We start from the raw sequence: 19137 nt of genomic DNA on the forward strand, positions 1-19137 counted from the left end.
GCCGGCGGGGACCGTCCTGGGCGCAGGCAGGTGGAGGATGAACGGCGAAGCCGAGTGTCCTGCAGACTTGGAAATGACAGCTCCCAAAAACCAAGGTAAGACCCCCCCGCCCCGCAGCCCGCGCACCCCCCCCCCCCCCCCCGGGTCTCATGGCAATGCTGCTGCCACATTTTAAAAAAAAAAAAACCAAACAAAAAACCCAAACAACCCAAAAAACCTCAACCAAACCCCAACCTCGGGGTGGCCCTTTTGTGCGAGGGATGGAGCAGCCGCCATCCCGACTGTGCCGGGGGGGTGGATTGGCCTCTCCTGATCCTGGCTCCCCCACGGGGGGAGCACACACGCGTGTGCAAGCGTGCAGATGCACGCGCCCGTCGCACCGACAGCCCCTCCAGCCCCGGCGGCTCGCGGCGTCGGGGATGCTCTTTTTTTGGGGGGTGGGGGTGGTGGTGTTTCGGGGGGGGGGGTGATAGGGGTGGCTGGCACAAAGAGGTGCTGCCTTCGCCGTTCACATCTGGGCCGCATTAAAAGCCGAGCCGTTACCTTGGGCCTCCGGCTTCCAGACCCCGGGATGACATCAGAGGTTCAGCTTTTACTGGAAAAGGGGGAGGAAAACAAGAAGGAAAAAAAAAAAAAAAAAAAAAAAAAAAGATGTTTTATTTAGGGCAGCCCACCTGGGCAGCGGGGGGCTCTGCAACCCCACCACACCCAAAAACTCCCTGGGGCCCCCCCCAAACCCTGGGGGGTGCAGTCCAGCCTCTCTCGCCTGCCTGGTCATGTGTGTGTGTCCCCCCCCCCCCCGTCATCTTCTCCGTTGCCGCAGTCGGTTTGTTGCCCCGAGCGCGAACTCTGCCGGAGCACGTGTCCTTCGCCGGGTCTTTAGATGGATTTAATTACACCGGGGCAGCTTTCCTAATATAGACCCGGCCCGGCCGATGCCAGGAGAGCCGGGGATAAATCGGTCCCAGGGCACAGACAACCCCATTCATCTTGGCGGGTGAACTCCCGCAATTCCGGTGGTTTTTTGGCAATCCCCGGCCGGGGGGACGGAGGGATGGAGGGGCCTGAGCGTGGGGTCCCCGTTGTCCTCACCCCGCTGCTGGTGAGGGTTTTGGGGAGGTTTCCACGGTTCCTCGTGCCTATTCCTGTGGGCTGTGGTTATTTCGGCCGTCTGCCGGCGGAGGGGGGGGTCACGCAGGGCCAAAGAGCTCCAGGCATTCCTGCATTGGAGGGGGGAAACTGAGGCGTGGGGCTTGTCGATGGGGGCAGGTTTGGGGGGCTCTCATACCCCTTCTTGCTGCCTACTTGGTTTTCCTGGCTGTGCTGCTTTCGGTTATTTCTCCTGGTTTCTGCAAGTAAAATTGGCACCAGCTTCACAGCCCGTATTCTGCCTCGTTGGTCCTTGCCTGGGGGGACGGGTCTGGAAAGTGGATGGGAAAAATAGGAAGATAAAATTTGGGGCTCGCTGGCCCCCCAGCTCTGATCTCCCCCCCCACCCTGAGGCACTGGGGGGGGACAGGGGTTTCCCATCATTTTTCCCTCGTCATGATGTTTTGGGGACGCTGAAGCTGGGAGTGTGGAGACACGTCCCGAGCTGCTTTATGGGGGGGGGGGGGGGGGCTCTTTCCCTCTTCTCCCCCCCCCATTAATCCCTAGTGGCGCCATGACTACGGAGACCGGCCGATCCCAAACTGTTGCTGCCTCAAATCCCCAACCTGACAGGTCCAGGAGGCGAAACGGGGTGTGGGGACAGGTCCTGGCTGTGCTCCCCCAGGTCCCACATGTCCTTTAACATCCCTCGCTCAGATTTGGGGTTGGGGGGGGGGTGGGGGGGGTCGCCCTTCAGAGGCAGGAGGCAGAGGTGGCGTTTTCGTGCCTAAGGAGTTGGAGCGGAGGGAGAGCCGCAGCCGGGTATTTCTGGGAGCTTGTTTTCCTCCCTGGGGACGGAGGGAGAGAGGTGCTCCCCTCAAATCCGTGACGGGCCGCGCTGTCCCCGTCTCACCAGGACGCTCCGTGTCCCTTGGGCAGCTCCGAACGCCCCAGCAGCGATGTGGGGCAGGGAACGCCGTGGAGAGCCAGCCCCGTGCCCGGGGAGCCCTCGGGTGCCTGTCCTGGGCTGAAGCAGCCGGGGCTTGCGTGGGTCTGTGGCTTGGGGCTCTGCTCCTCCTCCAGCCCGTCCCCTGGGACCTCTCTTTCCGCTCCCAGGGCCTGCTGCTTTTCCCCAGGGCCACCCGTTTTCCCCAGGGCTCTTCTCTCCAGCTGGCGCGGAAGCTCGGAGCAAAGAGCCCAGCAGAGGAATTCCCCTGGCGAGGAAGCAGCCCCAAAGTCGGTGCTGGATGGGCCGTTTGGTGCTGGGATATCCCGGCTGCTGCCTGTCCCGGCCTCCCGGTTGCTCCAGGCTCCCCGGCTTTGCCATGTGCCCATCCCGGCAGCTTGTCCCGTATGGGAGCTGGGGATGCTTCTCCCGGCAGCTCGGGGGATGTTGGGGGTGACATAACCATCACCCCTGCGCCACCAGGGACCCCGCTGTGACACAGGGGGGCTGTGCCGGGCTCTGCCACCCCCGCCACTTTGTGGTCGCTGAGCTTTGACCTTGGCAGAGGTCAACATGGAGCTGGGTCCTGGGTGGTGGCAAGAGTCTCCGTGTGGAAGGACAAGCAGCACTGGGGGGGGGGTTCCCATCGCTCCAGACACCTCTTTTCTGCTTAAAAAGTGGGTTTCCCTGTTCCCTTCTTGGCTGGAGAGCGCGTCGCTCCCGTCTCGCTCCGCAGGGCTTTGCTCCCGTGCGTAGGGAATAGCCCTCCGCTCCCGCCCGGCAGCGCCGTCGCCTTATCTGATGGCGTACTGGGATGAGCGAGTCTCTCTGGTTTTGCGCCGAGTGGATTTTCTAGCTTTGCCCGGATTGTTTTGGCCCGTAGAAAGTTGCTCGAGGGCGATGGAAACAGCCACATCCCTTTGATCTTTAATCTCGAGAGGCAGCATGTGGAGATTACGTGTCCCGGCGTGCGGTCCGGAGCTGCACGCTGGGAGCTGTAGTCCTGCCGGGAAGGCTGCCTGCCCGTCGCTGCTGCTAAGCCTGTTTCTTTGCTGCTCAGACCGCTGGTCGCAGGAGGACATGCTGACTCTGCTGGAGTGCATGAAGAATAACCTGCCCTCCAACGACGGGAGCAAGTTCAAAACCACCGAGTCCCACCTGGATTGGGAAAAAGTGGCTTTCAAGGACTTCTCGGGGGAGATGTGCAAGATGAAGTGGATGGAGATTTCTAACGAGGTAACCGACAGCCGCACGGGGCTCGGAGGGGTCTCTGCGAGAGGGACGGAGCAGCCCGGTGACCTCCCAGGGCTGTTCGAATCGCTCCAAGTTCGGCGCCCCGAGCCCTTAGCGCCGACACCGTCCCGCTGCCGTCGGCGTCGCGAGCCCCTCGGAGGCGCTGGGGCGGGTCGTCGGCGCAGTGGCGTTGCGAAACCCCGTGGGTTTGGGCCGTGCCCAGCGTGGGGGATCTGCCTTGTCCCCCCACACGCAGCCTGTTCACCTTTGTGGCCCTCCGTTACCCCGCAGGTGAGGAAATTTCGGACCCTCACGGAGCTCATTATGGACGCCGAAGAGCACGTGAAGAATCCTTACAAGGGCAAAAAGCTCAAGGTATCGCGCAGGAATTGGGATTGGTCCCTAAAGGGGGACCTCCCCCTTCGCCGGGACAGGGGGCTGTCACCCACGGGGCACCCCAGACCCGTGTGGCTTTGCTGCCAGAGCCCCTGCAGGCACCTCACCGCCCCTAATCCCCGGGGCCGCCTGCCCAAGGCTCCGGAGGCCGCGGGCTCTGGGCCCGGGCCAACTCCAGGGCACATTTAATATGGCCGGCTGTGTTGCTGGCATCCCAGTTTAGCACGGCGGGATGGGGGGGGAACGCTGGGGGGGACGCCAGGAAGCCACTGTCCTATTCCTGGCCTGCCAGGTCGGATGGGGTGCTGCTTCCAGCCGGGCAGCCCCGGCACAGCCGATGCTTTGCCACCAGCCATCCCCGGCAGGTGGGTCCCGTCCCCTCCTCCTGCCTCAGTTTCCCCTCTGGCAGCCCAACCGCTCTGGGGGGCTGCTCCCGAGATGCCCAGCCCTGGGATGTTGTAGTTCCTGGGGAAGGGAGGCCTTGTTCCCGGTGTTTTTCCCCCTTTTGCCTGCAAAGCCGGGGTGTTGCCATGTCGGGGAGCTGGATCACCACCAGGGCTGGATGGAGGCAGGTCTTCCCCAGTACTGGGGGGAAGCTGGGAGCTGGTGGGGTTTGGCTATGCCCTCCGCAGTGCCGCCAGCTCCACGCTCAGTGTCTGCCGCTCTGCTGTCTCCCCAGAAACACCCTGACTTCCCCAAGAAGCCCCTGACTCCCTATTTCCGCTTCTTCATGGAGAAGCGGGCCAAATACGCCAAGCTTCACCCCGAAATGAGCAACCTGGATCTCACCAAGATCCTGTCCAAGAAATACAAGGAGCTTCCCGAGAAGAAAAAGGTATGGGGAGGGGGGAGTCAGCAAGCCCCTTCCCACTTGTGTGCCTCTGCCTGCTGGGCTCTGCCTGCCCAGCTTTCCCAGTAAAACCAGCGGAGCCCAGCCTCTACCTGGTGAGGGTTTAACCTGGCTCTCCACGGGAGAAACCCAGGTGCTGGTTTAGTCCCGTCAGACTAGTAAGACTTCCTTTTTTTTTTTTTTTTTTTTCTGCTGTCCTGGTTCCCAGGATCTGTGGGGTGGAGGCTGGCTGGGTCTGTCCGTTGGTCCGTCTCTCCCAGACGGACCTGGATGGTGACATTGCTGTTGGGTGGATCCGTATTTAACGCTGGGGTTAAATCACACGCGTGGCTTTGGCTGCGCTGTCCGAGCGAGGGATGGAGGGGCAGGCTCTGCTCCGAGCCCTGGGAGATGCCGGGAGGAGAGCTGCCCCTCTCTCCTCCTGCTCTGGAGGTGGCCTTGGGCTTGGCTGGAGCCCAGGCAGGCGTTTTGGGTGCCCCAGCTCTCAGTCTGGGTGGATTTGCCACTGGCAGGAAAGGTCCAGGGCACAAAAGTCCTGCCGTGCCCTCTTGCCCAGGGCTGCCTGGGTGCAGCGAGAGAGGGGAGATCCCGTCTCTGAATCCCTGGGCAGGCTGGAAACCCCTCAGCTGAGCGCTGTGGGACCAGTCTGATGGGCTGGAGAGCCCTCGAGTCCCTTTGCGGGTGATGGGGTACCGAGCCGGTAGGGTTGACAGGGATGTATCTGCCTGCCCATTCCCCGGTGCTGACGTCCCTCTCCACCTGCCTGGTGGCTTTGTGTCCCCAGATGAAATACATCCAGGACTTCCAGCGAGAGAAGCAGGAGTTTGAGAGGAACCTGGCGAGGTTCAGGTGAGCGGGCAGCCCCTGCCCTGCGTTTCCCCGGGCCCTTCCAGGCAGACCCAGGCTCCCCTCCTGCGGGTAGCTCACAGGGGAAGCCCTGATGGGCGCTGAGGCTTGAAGGCAGGAGGGAAGGGGGGATGCTGCGATAAAAGAGCGAGGAAAAGGTGTCTGAGAGCATCTCTCCAGCTGGGAGACTCAGCAAGGCGGAGAGAGCGGAAGATCAGCCACGCTCTGGGGGTTAGGGTCTGCAGGGGGAGGACAGGAGCCCTGCCACCGGCACTGTTAAAAGCAGAAGCAACCACCCCGTTCGCCCCAGACCTTCCCTTTGAACGTGGTTGCTGTGACCCAGGTGGCTCCTGGTGTTTCCCGATGACCCGCCGCCGCTCCAGGGATGCAGCCCAGCCCGGCGCACTAAAGGGGATGCTCGTGCCTGATGCTCCCCCAGGAGGGGCAGACTCAAATCTCTCTTAAAACGCTCAGAACCCCCCCCCAGTATCTAAGCCCGTGGAGGCTCAGCCCTGCAGTGACAGTTACCCCTGAGCAGGGAGGTTTAGGGGGTGCTCTTCTTCCACCTCAGTAACTCTCTCCCTTCCCCACCTCCCTGCCGGGTAAAGGGAAGATCACCCGGATCTCATCCAGAACGCCAAGAAATCCGACGTCCCTGAAAAACCCAAGACCCCCCAGCAGCTGTGGTACAACCACGAGAAGAAGATCTACTTGAAAGTGCGTCCAGATGTGAGTACGGTGGGTGGGAGTGCGTGTGAGCGTGAGTGTTGAGGGGTCCTGTACCCCGCGGCTGGGGGGAGAGGAGGGGGAAACGAGAGAAGCATTTTAGGGGGGGGAACGGGCTGGAAGACACCGTTAGAAGCTCCCAGCAGCCTGGACGGAGGTAAGAAGGGGCTCTGCACATCTCCAAGAGGCTCGGGGATACAGACCCCGTTTTTTTGCCTGCAGTTGAAGGGGTGACCACAGCCTGAGTCAGGGCAGGAGAGATTCCCAGCACAGACATCCACCTCTGGCCATGCCCCACACTCGCACGCACCCCCTTCCCCGGCCACGAGCTCCGCTCGCAGCCACCCCACGGCCCCAAGCCGGGTGCCGCTGGGACAAGACGGCGGGCCACGCTGTTTTTGCCTTTTTGGTATTTTTTGTAATTTTTTTTTTTTTTTTACCTCTTTTTTTTTTTTTTTTTTTTTTTTTGTGGGTTTTACCCCTCTGCCCTCACCTCTGGCTTTGGGTTTTCAGGCCACCACGAAGGAGGTGAAAGAGTCGCTGGGCAAGCAGTGGTCTCAACTCTCGGATAAAAAGAGGCTGAAATGGATTCATAAGGCCCTGGAACAGCGGAAGGAGTACGAGGTAGGGAGCAGCCTCACCCGTTCCCCTCCACACTCGTCCCTGTGTTCACTCCGAGCCGCTCTGCCTCCCGGCCACAGCCACCGGCAGCTAGCCAGCCTCACCCGATAGCCAGCGTGGGGGTTCAGCCAGATCCCTGCAGGTCCCTAGCGAGTCTGAGCCCTGCCTCCCCCAGCGATGTTTGGCGAAGGGAGAAGTAGCCCTGGGGAGATGATTAGGGCAATGGTTGGCTTCTCTTTCCTCCTCCTCCGGCCCCCAGCCAGGCGGGGATCGGAGCCCCTCTCCTGACTGCTCTCCGTCCTCCGCAGGAGATCATGCGTGACTACATCCAGAAGCACCCCGAGCTGAACATCAGCGAGGAGGGCATCACCCGCTCCACCCTCACCAAGGCTGAGCGCCAGCTCAAGGACAAGTTCGACGGACGACCCACAAAGCCACCTCCGTGAGTCCCTGTCCCTCCCCGCCCGGGTGCGAGGGACGTGTCCCTCTCCGAGCTGTCGCTTCAGGCTCTTGGCCAGCTCGGGTGGACGCTGGCTCTTGCTAATGAGGAAGCTGGGGCGCTGCCTGGCTTTGGGAGCCCCAGTAATTTCTGGGACCGTGGGCATGGGTTGCCAGTGACCCCATTAAGCTGGTCCTTAAATATACATTAAATAGCCATTTTGCAGGAATCCGAGCGAGGTTTATGGGGATGCTGCGTGCTCCGGGTTAGGGGACAATCCAGCCCCTCGCTTCCCTAAAGTGCAGCCACCTCTGGCTCAGCGCTTCGCTGCTCGGTGCAACCCAGAGGGCAGCTGCGGGGGGTGTCTTGAGGGGCTCTTAGCACCCAGCCAGTTCCACAGAGGGGACCCGAGCGGGGCAGGTTGTCCCTAACGCTGGGTCCCTCCCTCGGTTGCAGGAATAGCTACTCCCTGTACTGCGCAGAGCTGATGGCCAACATGAAAGACGTGCCCAGCACCGAGCGGATGGTGCTGTGCAGCCAGCAGTGGAAACTGCTCTCCCAGAAGGAAAAGGACGCGTACCACAAAAAGTGTGATCAGGTGAGTGGCTGGGGACGGACAGACGGACGGACAGGCAGAGGTGTGGGGAGGAGGAGTAGGATGGGAGAGCTTGGGCTCTAAATCTCGCTGGAAATGAGGTTCCCAGCCAGGCGTGTGATTTCACCCCAGCGTTAAATACAGATCCGCCCAACAGCAAAGTCACCTCGGTCACCTCCCGTGGTCCTCTGTCTCCCCAGTCCGTGTGTGTGGGACCAGCAGGTGGTCCGGGTGGAGGATGCTGTTGCTGAGGGGGCCGAGGCCGGGTCGGGGACTGCACAGGGCAGGGATGGGGCAGGGGATCTCTGTGTAACCACACTTCTCCATCTCCCTCCAGAAAAAGAAAGACTACGAGATTGAGCTCCTCCGCTTCCTGGAGGTGAGTGACGTGGGGGTGCCTTGGCCCTCGGGTGCTGGAGACCCCGAACGCGGGGAGAGAGCCCCGGGCAAGGGGCTGAGCTGGCTTAAACGGGGGCTGCACTGGTGCTTCCCCCTTCTGCTCCCCCCGAAACGTGGCTGCACCCAGCCGTGGGCGCTGCGCAGAGATGTTTGCACGTAGCCTTGACCCTTCTCCAGCTGCCCTAACGCCTGACCCAGTGTCTTCCAGTTGGGCGCTGGGAGGTGGGGACGGGTGGGGGAAGCCGGGGGTGAGCAGAGGGCTGGTGTCAGCGGCTGCGGCTGTGCAGGCGGCAGCGAGCCTCTCGCTTCCTTCCCTCGGTGGGGGCGTGGGTGGGGGGGGGAGCTGCACCGAGGCCGTCCCAGCACCGTGCTTGGCCCCGGGGCGGACGTGACGCGGCCCCGGCTGCGTCTGCGAGGGCAGGGGGGGTGGAAAACCCCAGGGGTGCGCCCAAATCCGGGCACCTGCCCGCCTGCCTTTGCGGAGAGGAAGCAGATGAGACCGAGCCGAGGAGGGGACAGAGCTGGGGAAGAGCCACGTTGCCCGGCGAGGGGGGGTGACACAGGCCTGGGGACCCCCAGGCTGTGCCCCTAGGCTCGCAGTGCCTGATGTTGGCCCTGGCTGAGGTGGCTTTTGGATCGGGACAACGGAGTGCATTAGTTCTCCCTCCCCGGTGTCCCTGTTCCCGGGGCCGTCTGACCGTGTCTCTCCTCCTGTGCCCCCCAGAGCCTGCCCGAGGAGGAGCAGCAGCGGGTGCTAGGCGAGGAGAAGATGCTGGGCAGCAACCGGAAAGGGGCGACGAGTCCTGCATCCAAAAAGTCCTCCCCAGAGACGGGCAAGGTGAGAGCGGCAGCTGGAGAGATGGGGCAGCGCGTGCCGGGGACCCGCAGTGGGCTCGCTGGCGTCTCGGGGTGCTTTGAGGGCTTCGTTCCTTGGTTCTTTTCACCCCGTTTTTTCTGGGGTTGGAGGCTACCAGTGCGAGGCAGGTCCCTCGGTGGGCTCGCCCCCAACCCACGGCCCCGTGTCCCTCCCGCAGGCCAGCTCGGAGAAGCCCAAACGGCCCATCTCCGCCATGTTCATCTTCTCGGAGGAGAAGCGGAAGCAGCTGCAGGAGGAGCGGCCAGAGCTGTCGGAGAGCGAGCTGACCCGGCTCCTGGCCCGCATGTGGAACGACCTCTCCGAGAAGAAGAAGGTTGGTACTGTCCCCCACCCTTCTCCTCCATCCCCATCTCCCCTGGGCTTCCCCAGCGGTTTGGGGGACTCTGCTTGTCCTTGTCCTGCTGCGAGGGGCTTTGCTCGCCCCTGGGCACCGCAGCTGGGGGACCATCATCCCCAGGAGCATCACAGCTCCGGCGAACCGTCACCCAGGCACTGGTCTTGACACCCAGGCCGTGTCCTCTCCCTCTTGTGGCCCAGCGGGTCCAAATCCAGCAGCTTAAGAAACCTTGGGGTGTCCTTGAACCTCAATTTAAAGGTTTGATGGTTCTCCTGGTGGGGAGGAGTCCCGAGATGCGGCTGTGCATGGTGGGGGGCTGCCGGTGGTACCGTGGGTCCTGCTGCCCACCCTCCCGGTGCCTGGGGGCTTGTGCCCGAGTGGCCGTGCTGCCCCTTCACCCCCGCCGCGCTCCCCCCGCACAGGCCAAGTACAAAGCGCGGGAGGCGGCGATGAAGGCGCAGTCGGAGAAGAAGCACGGCTCGGATAAAGAGGAGCGCGGGAAGCTGCCCGAATCTCCCAAAACGGCCGAGGAGATCTGGCAACAGAGCGTCATCGGAGACTACCTGGCACGTTTCAAGGTGAGGAGCGGGCCGGGAAAGGAGCTGGAGGTGGGATCGTGGCTCCCACCAGCGGGAATTGCTTTGCACCTTCTGTCCTGCTTTCACACCCGGGGCAACAGGTTGGGGCTGGAAGCCGTGGGGAGGACAGGGGTCACGGCGAGGGAGCGGGTGGTCCGTGGTGGAGCCAGCGGTAGCACCCCGGCATGCTGGGTGTCTCGGGCGCATCTGACGCGGGGGTCTGTGCCACAGAACGACCGGGGGAAGGCGCTGAAGGCCATGGAGGCCACTTGGAACAACATGGAGAAGAAGGAGAAGCTGATGTGGATCAAGAAGGCGGCGGAGGATCAGAAGCGATACGAGGTGGGTCTCTGCTCCTTCCTGCCCCTCGCTGTGCCCCAGCAGCTTAAGAAACCTTGGAGTGTCCTTGAACCTCAATTCTGGCCGGTGCTGTCCTGGTCTCCCTGACCCTTCTTTCTCCTCTGGCTCAGAGGGAGCTGAGCGAGATGCGGGCCCCTCCGTGCTCCACCAACTCCGCCAAGAAAATGAAGTTCCAGGGAGAGCCGAAGAAACCCCCCATGTGAGTACCTGGGGTCTGGGCTCCAAAACATTTGGATCTGGCTGAGCAAGTGGGCTGGTGCAAAAAGAGCCTGGAGCAGCCCCGGGGTGGAGAGAGCGTGGGCTGGGCCGTGGTGGGGGTGGGTGGTGGTTAGCACAGGCTGCTTGCGGACACCTCGGTTCTCTGTGCACCCTGTCCGATCCGTTCTCCTTGCAGGAACGGTTACCAGAAATTCTCCCAGGAGCTGCTGTCGAACGGGGAGCTGAACCACCTCCCGCTGAAGGAGCGGATGGTGGAGATCGGCAGCCGCTGGCAGCGCATCTCCCAGGGCCAGAAGGACCATTACAAAAAGCTGGCGGAGGAGCAGCAGAAACAGTACAAGGTGCACCTCGACATCTGGCTCAAGGTGAGTCCCGGTGCCTGAGGGGGGGGGGGCTGTGGGCTGGGATGTTCTTGGGGATGCTTGGTCTCTGCTCACAGCTTTGCTCTGGGAACCGCCGTCTCCAGGCTCTTTTTTTTTTTTCTTTTTTTGGTATTTTGGAACTTAAAGGGCTTTAAAAAAAAAAATAAGTGGGGAGGGGGTGTCCTGTGCTGGAGTCTCCCCGCTCCATCCCCGTCTCTGTGCCTGCCCAGCCCTCCCTGCGCCCTGACAGTCTCCCCTGTCTCCACAGAGCCTCTCGCCCCAGGAGCGGGCTGCCTACAAGGAACACACTTCCAACGTGAGTACCGCCCCGGCACCAGCACGGCAGGGGACTGGGGGGGCTTGGGGCTGGGTTGGGATCGGCCCTGGGTGAGGCTGGGCTGTGAGGTGGATCAGCTGAGCTCAGGGGAGCCCCTTGAGGGGCTTCACCCCTGCAGCAGCTCGGTGGTGGGGTTTTCTCCGTGCCGGGCGCTGGGAAGGAGCCGAGCTCGAGCCCTGCGGTTCTGAATGGTTTTGCTTTGTTTTCCCCCCCCGCCCCCCTTGCTGCAGAAACGCAAGAGCATAGGGAAGATCCGGGGCCCCAACCCCAAGATGAAGCCAACGATGCAGTCCAAGTCGGTGAGTGCACGACACGGCCGTGATCTGCGCTGGGGACACCCAGCGCCCTCCTCCCTGGGGAGGGCGTCGCGGCGGGACCCCAGACCTCGTGTTCGAGGCATCCCTGGTGCTTTCTGCTGCCTGCCTTTTCTTTGAGGCAATGAACCAAGGGCCCTCCCCAAATCTGGACTTAAAAACCCACCCAAGGTCTGATTTTTGCCCCCTCCCCTGCAGTCCACAACACCCGCTTCGGGAGCCTTTTTGGGGCCGTTTGTAACATAAATGGGGAAAAGCTCCATCCGAGGCAAGGTGTGATCCCGCTCGGTGGATGGAGGAACCCAAAGGCCGAGGATGAGGTGGTGCACCCATGGGTGCCGGTATCCCGGGGCGCTCGCCCGTGACCAACCCCCTGCCGCTCCACAGGAGTCAGAGGACGACGATGAGGAGGAAGAAGAGGAGGAAGACGACGATGAAGACGAGGACGATGACGATGACAACGGCGACTCGTCAGAGGAAGGCGGCGACTCTTCGGAGTCCAGCAGCGAGGAGGAGAGCGAGGACGGGGACGAGGTGAGGCTGCGGTGCGCGCCGCGGGGAGGGCGGTGGGGCCGTCCCGGGCCCCGCTCCGCTCCCGTCCCTCCACCCTCACCTTCCTCCGGGGCTGGGGGGCATCCGCACCCGGGCTCAGATAGGACCGTGGCGGAGGAGCTCCCAGGAAGCGGGTTGGGGGAGTACGAGGGGAGGCATAAGGGGAATGGGGGGACCCCACCACGCACACCCCCACCACCACCACCACCCGGCGTCCCCCGGGGAGGGTGCGAGGAGCAGCCGCGGGGGCGTAGTTAGGAGCAGCCTCGGGATGTAGAGGTGGGGGTTGTGCAGAGCCCCCAGTGAGCCGAGAAAAAATCCTCTGTCTTTTTCCTGGTGGAGATACTGAGTCTGGTCTCGGCTCCGTTTGCGCCAGTGTGAATGCCGAGTAAGTCACCAGAGTCAAGGCTTTACACCGGTGCAACTGAAATCCGAGTTTGCTGGATGGCGCTGGGGCCAGAAACCGTGTCCGTGCCTTGTGCTCGCCACCGGACAGGTGAGGTGTTTCGACCCCCCTCGTTGGTCTCAGCTCACGCCTCTTCCTTCCCTGGCTTTAGAGGGGGGAAACTGAGGCACGAGGCGGGTCGGGGACCCTACCTCGGGTCGCGTAGCGAGGCAGTGGCAGAGGTGAGGGTAGGACCCCCGCGCGCTGCTCCGGCACGCTCCCCGTGTGTTCCCCCCCCCGCCACCCCCCCCCCCCCGCCACCCCCCTGAGCTGAGCCCTTGCAAACTCATTCCTGCCCACGTCCCTCCTCCATCCCCACCCCGGGGTGGGAGGGATGGGGTCGCACCCCCTCCGTGGGGAACCCCCCCCCGCCCCCTTCCCGCCGTGCCGCAGCGGGGAGGGCGAGCAGGGGGCAAGGGGGAGATGAAGGAGGGCAGTCGGGGCCCCCCCTCGTCCTGCCGCTAAACCGCCCCCCCCCCGTCCTCTCTCTGCCACCCCCCCTCCCCAGAATGACGAGGATGACGAGGATGAGGATGAGGAGGACGAGGACGACAACGACTCGGAGGGCAGCAGCAGTTCCTCCTCCTCCTCGGGGACTCCTCCGACTCCGACTCCAACTGATCCAGCCAAGCTCTTAGTAACATCGTTTGGTTTCTCGGTTTCGGTCCCAAATCGCCCCCCAACAGGCCCCTCCAAAAAACCCCTTCCTCCTCTTCCTCCTGGCCCCCCCCCCCCCCCCGGCGAGCTGCAGGCCCCCACGGGACCCCCCCAACCCGGGGAGCTGGGGCTGGAGGGACCCCTCCGCTGAGCTCACACTACGGAGGGGGAGCTGGGGGCTGCTCCCCCCCTGGGCCGGGGGGAGAGGAGGGGGCGAGTCCCCCAGTCCCTCCCGCCCCCCTTTTACTCTCCCCTTACCGAGAGAGGGGAGTGGATTATTTTTGGGGGGGTTTTTTGGAGATTTCATTATTTTCGGAGGGTCGCCCTGTCCTCGCCCCCTTCACACCCTCGCTACCAGCTCCGGACTTTATAGAAAGAAAACAAAAACACACAGGAAAAAAAAAAAAAAAAAAGCCGCCCCCCCCCCCTCCTTTTTTTTTTTATTAAAAAACCCCACAAATGGAAAAAAAAAACCCACCCCCCCTTGCGCAGACCCTCCCGTCCCGCCCCAGGCAGCGGGCGTGGAGCATGAGCCGAGTTGCTCAGGACTCAGCCGTTGGGACAATATCTCTTTGCCTCCCCCCCTTCCTCTCTGCGCACCCCCGCCCCCCCCAGTGTCTTGGGGGTCTCCCCCACCCCCAAAAAAAAAAAAAACCACCCCCCACCAACAACCCCCTTGTACAGTCTGGAAGCTGCACCGGGAGCTCACCGGGACCTCCGCATCCACGGCACTTGGGAGCGCCGGCCACGGACCGGGACCCCCACCCTGGCGTGTCCCCATGGGGGGGGGGGAGGTGGGGGGGGTGGGGGGACCCGGATGGATGGATTTGGGGGAGGGGGGAGGCGGGGGGTGGGCGGGGAGAGGCGTGCGTGTGGGTGCGAGCGTGTGTGCTGGGGTGGGGGGGTACCCAGGGCCGCAGCACGTGTGGCTCCCCCCCCCACCCCCCCCCGCCCCCCCCACCTGGGGTCCCGGCTGCTCGGTGTGACCAAGGGGGGGGGGGGAGGGGGGCGCGGGGGTGCTGCCGGAGCACCCCTCTGTGTTGTCGGTGGTTGTTGTGCCGTTGTATTTTATTTTATTCTTTTTTTTTTGTTGTTGGTTTTTTCCTTTTTATAAAACGAGAAAATCCATCTTTTATTTTTTCGGCCCCCCCCCCCCCTCCCCATTGCCCCGCCCCCCCGCCCCCCCCCCCCATTTTCCCCTCCCTCTCCGGTGAAGCTGCTCCTCTCCCTTCGCTCAAACCCCTGGGGGACCAGCGCTCCCCTCCAGTTGCCCCAGTTACACCCCCCCCCCTCCCCCCTCAGCCATGCTGTAAATATTGGTGCGGTTTGGGTTTATTTTGGGGGGGTTGATGCCCGGCCCCCCCCCCCTCCTCTCCCCAAGAGGGAGTTGGGGCTGCAGGGACTGGGGGGGGGGTGTTGGGGGAGGGGGGGGCTGGCAGTGCCGGTCTGGGCCACCCCCCCCCCTTTATTTTTAAGCAGACACGAGCACCAGCAATCCCACGGGTTCCCCTCCCCCCCCCCAAAAAAAAAAACCACGCCTGGTGCGATTGGGGAACCCCCCCCAGCCCCCCCACTGTAAGGCGGCCGGGGGGGGGGGGGGGGGGGGGGCGCGGCACAAGGTTTGTCCCTTTTGGTCCCCCCCCATCCTGTCCCCGGAGAGGAGCTGGCTGGGGGACAGGATTTGGGGGACCCCAGGGAAGGGGGTGGGGGCACCTGCCCCCCCCCTCGCCCCCCCCCTGACTGAGGAGGGGAGGCTGGGGGGACTTTTTCTCTCATGTGCTTTAACTTAGCATTTTTCTCTTTCTTTTCACCCCAAATCAGCTCAGTGGGTGGCTGGGGGGGGGGGGGGGGCGGGGCGGCAAGCTGCAGGTTTGGGGGTTCCTGGCTGTGAGGGGGGGTCCCCTCCCCCCCCCCCCCCCCCCCCGGGTTTGCTGCATTCAGCATCCCAAATCCAGCCCCCTCCCCAAAGACCTTGAGTCACACCCCGAAACACAACCGGGGATCCCCTCAATGCTGGGGGGGGGGGGGGGGGGGGCGCCACCCTCTATCGCAGCCTCTCGCCTCAAATTGGGCTGAAAACCCACCATTTTGGGGGGAAAACGACCCAACCCCGGGGTGGGGGGGTGAAGCCGGGTGCCCCCGCACGGACAATCCCCTCGTGTCCCCCCTGGGACCGGGGGTCCCCAAGAGAACCCGGCCGGCGTGTCGTGTCCCCCCCCCTGTGTCTGTCTGTCCGTCCCTCTGTCCCTGCGTGTCTCCCCCTGGGATTTTCCTTTAATTTTCCTGATTTTTAATTGCCCCCCCCCCAATCCCCTAAGGGGAATCCCATCCCTTTTTCTGCTGAATGTACCCAGCACCGTCGTGTTTTAGTGGATGTGTTTTTAGTACAAAAAAAAAGACAAAAAAAAAAAAAACCACCCCTTTTTTTTTTTTTCCTTTTTTCTGTTTAAAAAAAAAATAATAATGAAAAATTCTTACAGCGCCGACAATTGGGGGAAAAGGCGTTTGCGCTGCAAGAGAATTGAACCTGAGTGCATTTTGGCACTGCCACAAAAACCCAGGATCCTTTAGATGGAAGTTCTTGTGAATTACATTAAAAAAAAAAAAAAAAAAGACAAAAAAAAAAAAACCACACAAAAAAAAAAATCATCTTTTTTTTCTAATATTAAAGAGTGTTTTTGTAGGTTTAAAAAAAAGACAAAAAAAAAAAAATTAAAAAAAAATAAAAATAATCCCAACTTGGAATTTGTACGGCTGAGCGGGACGCGGGGGCCTCGCATCTGCGGTTTCCCGGTTTGCTTGGGTTTCGGTTCCTTTTTGTTTTGTTTTTGTTTTGGGTTTTTTTTTTGAGTTTTTTGGGTTTCTTTTGTTTTTTGGTTTTTTTTTGTATAATAAAGTGAAAAATAATGTTTCTGTTCTCATGTCATTACTATAAAAAATAAAACTTTAGGAAAAAAAAACAAACAACCAACCAAGCGTGAGGAGTGTTTTTCCCCCCACTCCCGTTGTGGGATGTGGGGGAATCACGGGGGATCTGTGGGGATCACGGGGGGGGGGGGATCCACTGGAGGGGTGGGGTGACCCCTTGGGGTCACTATTGGGGGGGGTCCACAGGGCTTCGTAGAGATGGCTAGTGGGGAGTGGGTTGGATCACTCGGGGGGGGGGATCTGTGGATCCATAACGGTGCAGGGATCTGTTAGGATCGGGGGGGGGGGATTAAGGGTGAGGGGGGGGCTGTAGGGATGAAGGTTGGGCTCCATGGGAGGGGGGGGTCGGGGGGTCTATAAGGGCAGGAGAGATCCATGGGGGTCATGATGGGAGGGATCCACAGGATAGGGGGGATCCGTGGGGATGGGGGTGGGGGGGGATCCATTGGGCTGGGGGGTCCCTAGGAGTGGGGTATCCCCGGGGATGGGGGGGATCCGTGGGAAGGCGGCGGCTCCCTGGGGGGGGGATCCATAGGGATGGGGGGGCCCATAGGGATCCGCTGGGATCGGGGATCCGGGGGGGGTGGGTGGCGGGGGGCAGAAGTCCCTGGGCGCCCGCAAGGAGGGCTCCAGGCTCCGCCCCACGCCGCGCCCCGCCCCATTCCCAGCCCCGCCCACCCCTCTCGCCCCGCCCCCCACCCCCATAACCACACCCCCCCTCAGTCCCCCGCCCCCTCCTCCCGCCCCTCCCCGGCGCCCGGCGCCCTCCGACAAGGTACCGGCCCCCGCGCGGCGGCGGCGGCGACGGCCGCTTCTATTGGCCGCGCCCCGTACGGCGCCTCCCCATTGGTGGCGGCGGGCGCGGGGGCGGGCCGTGTGCGCGCCGGGTGCGGCGCCCCGCCCCTCTTCCCCCGCCTCCCCCCCCACAACCCCCCCCCCCCCCCCCCCTCCCTCCCGCCGCCGCCTCGGGCCGCCGCCGCCGCCGGGCGGAGGGAGCGCCAGGCCCGGCCCGCCCGCTCCCGCGCACAGCTCCCGCTCCGGCCCGGCCCCGGCCCCGGCCCCGGGAGGGCGGGCGGCGCTGCCGCCGAGCATGGCGAGCCGCCGCCGGGCGCCGCGGCGGAGCGGCGGGGGGCGCTGACCCAGCCCGAGCCCCGGCCCCGACGGGCCCTCTGCGCCGGTGAGTGACCGACCGACCCACCCACCCCCCACTCGGCCCGCCCGGCCCTGCCCTCCCGCGCCGGGGGCCCCGCCCCCGCCGTGGGGGCCCCTGCACCACCGGACAGGGGGGGCCCGGTGACCCCGCCCCGCAGGCCCCCCCCCCCCCCCCCCCGGGCCACCCCCCCGCCCCGCCCCGCTCTGCCTTTGGGCCCCCCCCCGCGGCTCTCAGGGGTCCCCCCTGCCGGGACCCCCCCCCTACCTCCGCCCTGCCCAGTGAGTGTCCGCATCCTGAAACCCCCCCCCCCGTGACCCCCTCCTGGCCCCCCCCCCCCCAGCCTCAGCAGGTCCCCCGCGCCCCCCCCGGCGCTGTGAGGCACCCCCAGGCCCTGAGACCCCCGCCCCTTCCCCTTCGCTCGCTCTCCAGGCCCCCCCCCTCCCCCCCCGCCTTTCCCGCCCTCCCCCCAATCCCCAGCCCGATGCAGCACCCGGGGTTTCTCAGCCGTGTCGTGCCCCCCCCCCCCCCCCCCCGCCGTGGGGCTTGCCACCCCCCCGGGGGGGCACGCAGGGTGCAGCCCCCCCCCCCCCCCCCCAATCTGGGTCCCTTTTGTTCGGCTCCTCCAGGCCTTGCCTGCAGCGGGGGGGGGGGGGGGAATGGGCAGCACCAGGCAGCCCCCCCCCCCCCCCCGGCTCCCCCTCCCCCTGGGCCCAGCCTGTACCACCTCTCAACCCGCGGGGGGGGGGGGGGGGGGATGTCCGGGGCGACTCCCATGGGGCGAGGACGGGTCAGCGGCGACGCCACCCGGTGTTTCCTCTTTCGGCGGCGGAGGGAAAAAAAAATCCCCCGGTTCAGGCCCGGAAGCGGGTGCTGGGGTGCGGGGCGGGCGGGGACACACACACACACACGACACACCTAAACACCCCCCCCCCCCCCCCAACACTACCCCCCCCCGCCGCCAGTCGCAGTGGTTGGGTCGGAACCCCCCCTCCATGGCAACCGGGGGACGCAAACCGGTGGCCGCCGTTGGTGGGTGCCGGCGGCAGCGCGGTGCTGGTGCCTCGGTGTGAGTTTGGGGCTCCCCCCCCTCTTTAAGGGGGGGGGTCTGGGGTGCCCTCTGCGGGGGGGGGAGGGACGGGCACACACACACACACCCCCCCCCGCGTGGTCCCTGTCCCCTCGCGGTGTCAGCTTTAAGGGAGGGTGATGCAGCAAAACCCACCGCCCCTCGGGGGGATGGCGGGGGGGGGGGGCAGCTTTGGGGTGCCTGAGGGTGCACCCCGAGTCCCCTGCACCCACCTGAGACAATGTTGGGGGGTGTAGGGGGGCTCCTGGGGTGCCTGATGCCTTGATGGTGGCCGGGCATGTCCCGGGCCGACTTTGGAAGGGGGGACACACAGGTGAGTCCCCCCGCCATGGCAGCCAGCGGGGAGGGGCCTTGTTTATCCAGAGGAAAGGGCCGGGGAGCGGCCGAACTGGAAGTTGGGGGGGACGCTGGGCAGCGGATCCCAATCCAGGACCCTTCCCCATTTTCACTTGACCTACCCCATAGGGGAGGGTTGGTGCCAGGCTGCAGGACCCCCCCTGTGCCCCCATTCCTGGGGGGGGGGGTGTTTAAACCCAGGACTCTGCCTCTTGGGGCTTGGAGACGCCCCCAAGGGGTCTTGGGGTCTGCTCGTTCCCCACGGCCTGAGGTGGGGTTTTGGGGGGCTGAAGGGGGGGGGCGGGAGGGCGTTTGCTGGCTGCGGGTGAGGTGCCAGCGTGGCCCCTCCATCTGCCCCCCCCCCAACAGCGAGACCCCCCGCGTGTCCTGTGCTATGAGCGTTCGGCGTGACTTCTCGGCGAGCAGTTGCAAATGAAAATGGAGGATATGTCTTA

General features: G+C 63.9%; 2 protein-coding genes across 2 annotated transcripts in view; both read left to right on the forward strand.

The window, feature by feature from the left end:
• On the forward strand, positions 1-13192 carry UBTF (upstream binding transcription factor). The gene is given in 21 exon segments (XM_086477921.1): positions 1-95; positions 3096-3271; positions 3560-3643; positions 4344-4499; positions 5299-5363; positions 5969-6089; positions 6600-6710; positions 7016-7149; positions 7603-7744; positions 8079-8120; positions 8865-8978; positions 9175-9330; positions 9777-9932; positions 10164-10274; positions 10403-10491; positions 10687-10876; positions 11142-11189; positions 11441-11509; positions 11912-12058; positions 13030-13108; positions 13111-13192. Coding segments are annotated over 21 exon segments (2280 nt in total). The 5' UTR covers positions 1-37; the 3' UTR covers positions 13143-13192.
• A 3451-nt stretch (positions 13193-16643) lies between these two features.
• The window catches only part of COL1A1 (collagen type I alpha 1 chain), a 16508-nt gene continuing 14014 nt past the window's right edge, over positions 16644-19137 (forward strand). The window contains exons 1-2 of the mRNA XM_086478176.1: positions 16644-16993; positions 17174-17283. Of these exons, the coding sequence (XP_086334302.1) occupies positions 16644-16993; positions 17174-17283 (460 nt within the window). The remainder of the gene's footprint in view (positions 16994-17173; positions 17284-19137) is intronic.

Source organism: Leptosomus discolor, chromosome 25 (assembly GCF_034619465.1).
Source record: "Leptosomus discolor isolate bLepDis1 chromosome 25, bLepDis1.hap2, whole genome shotgun sequence".
NCBI classification, from domain to species: domain Eukaryota; kingdom Metazoa; phylum Chordata; class Aves; order Leptosomiformes; family Leptosomidae; genus Leptosomus; species Leptosomus discolor.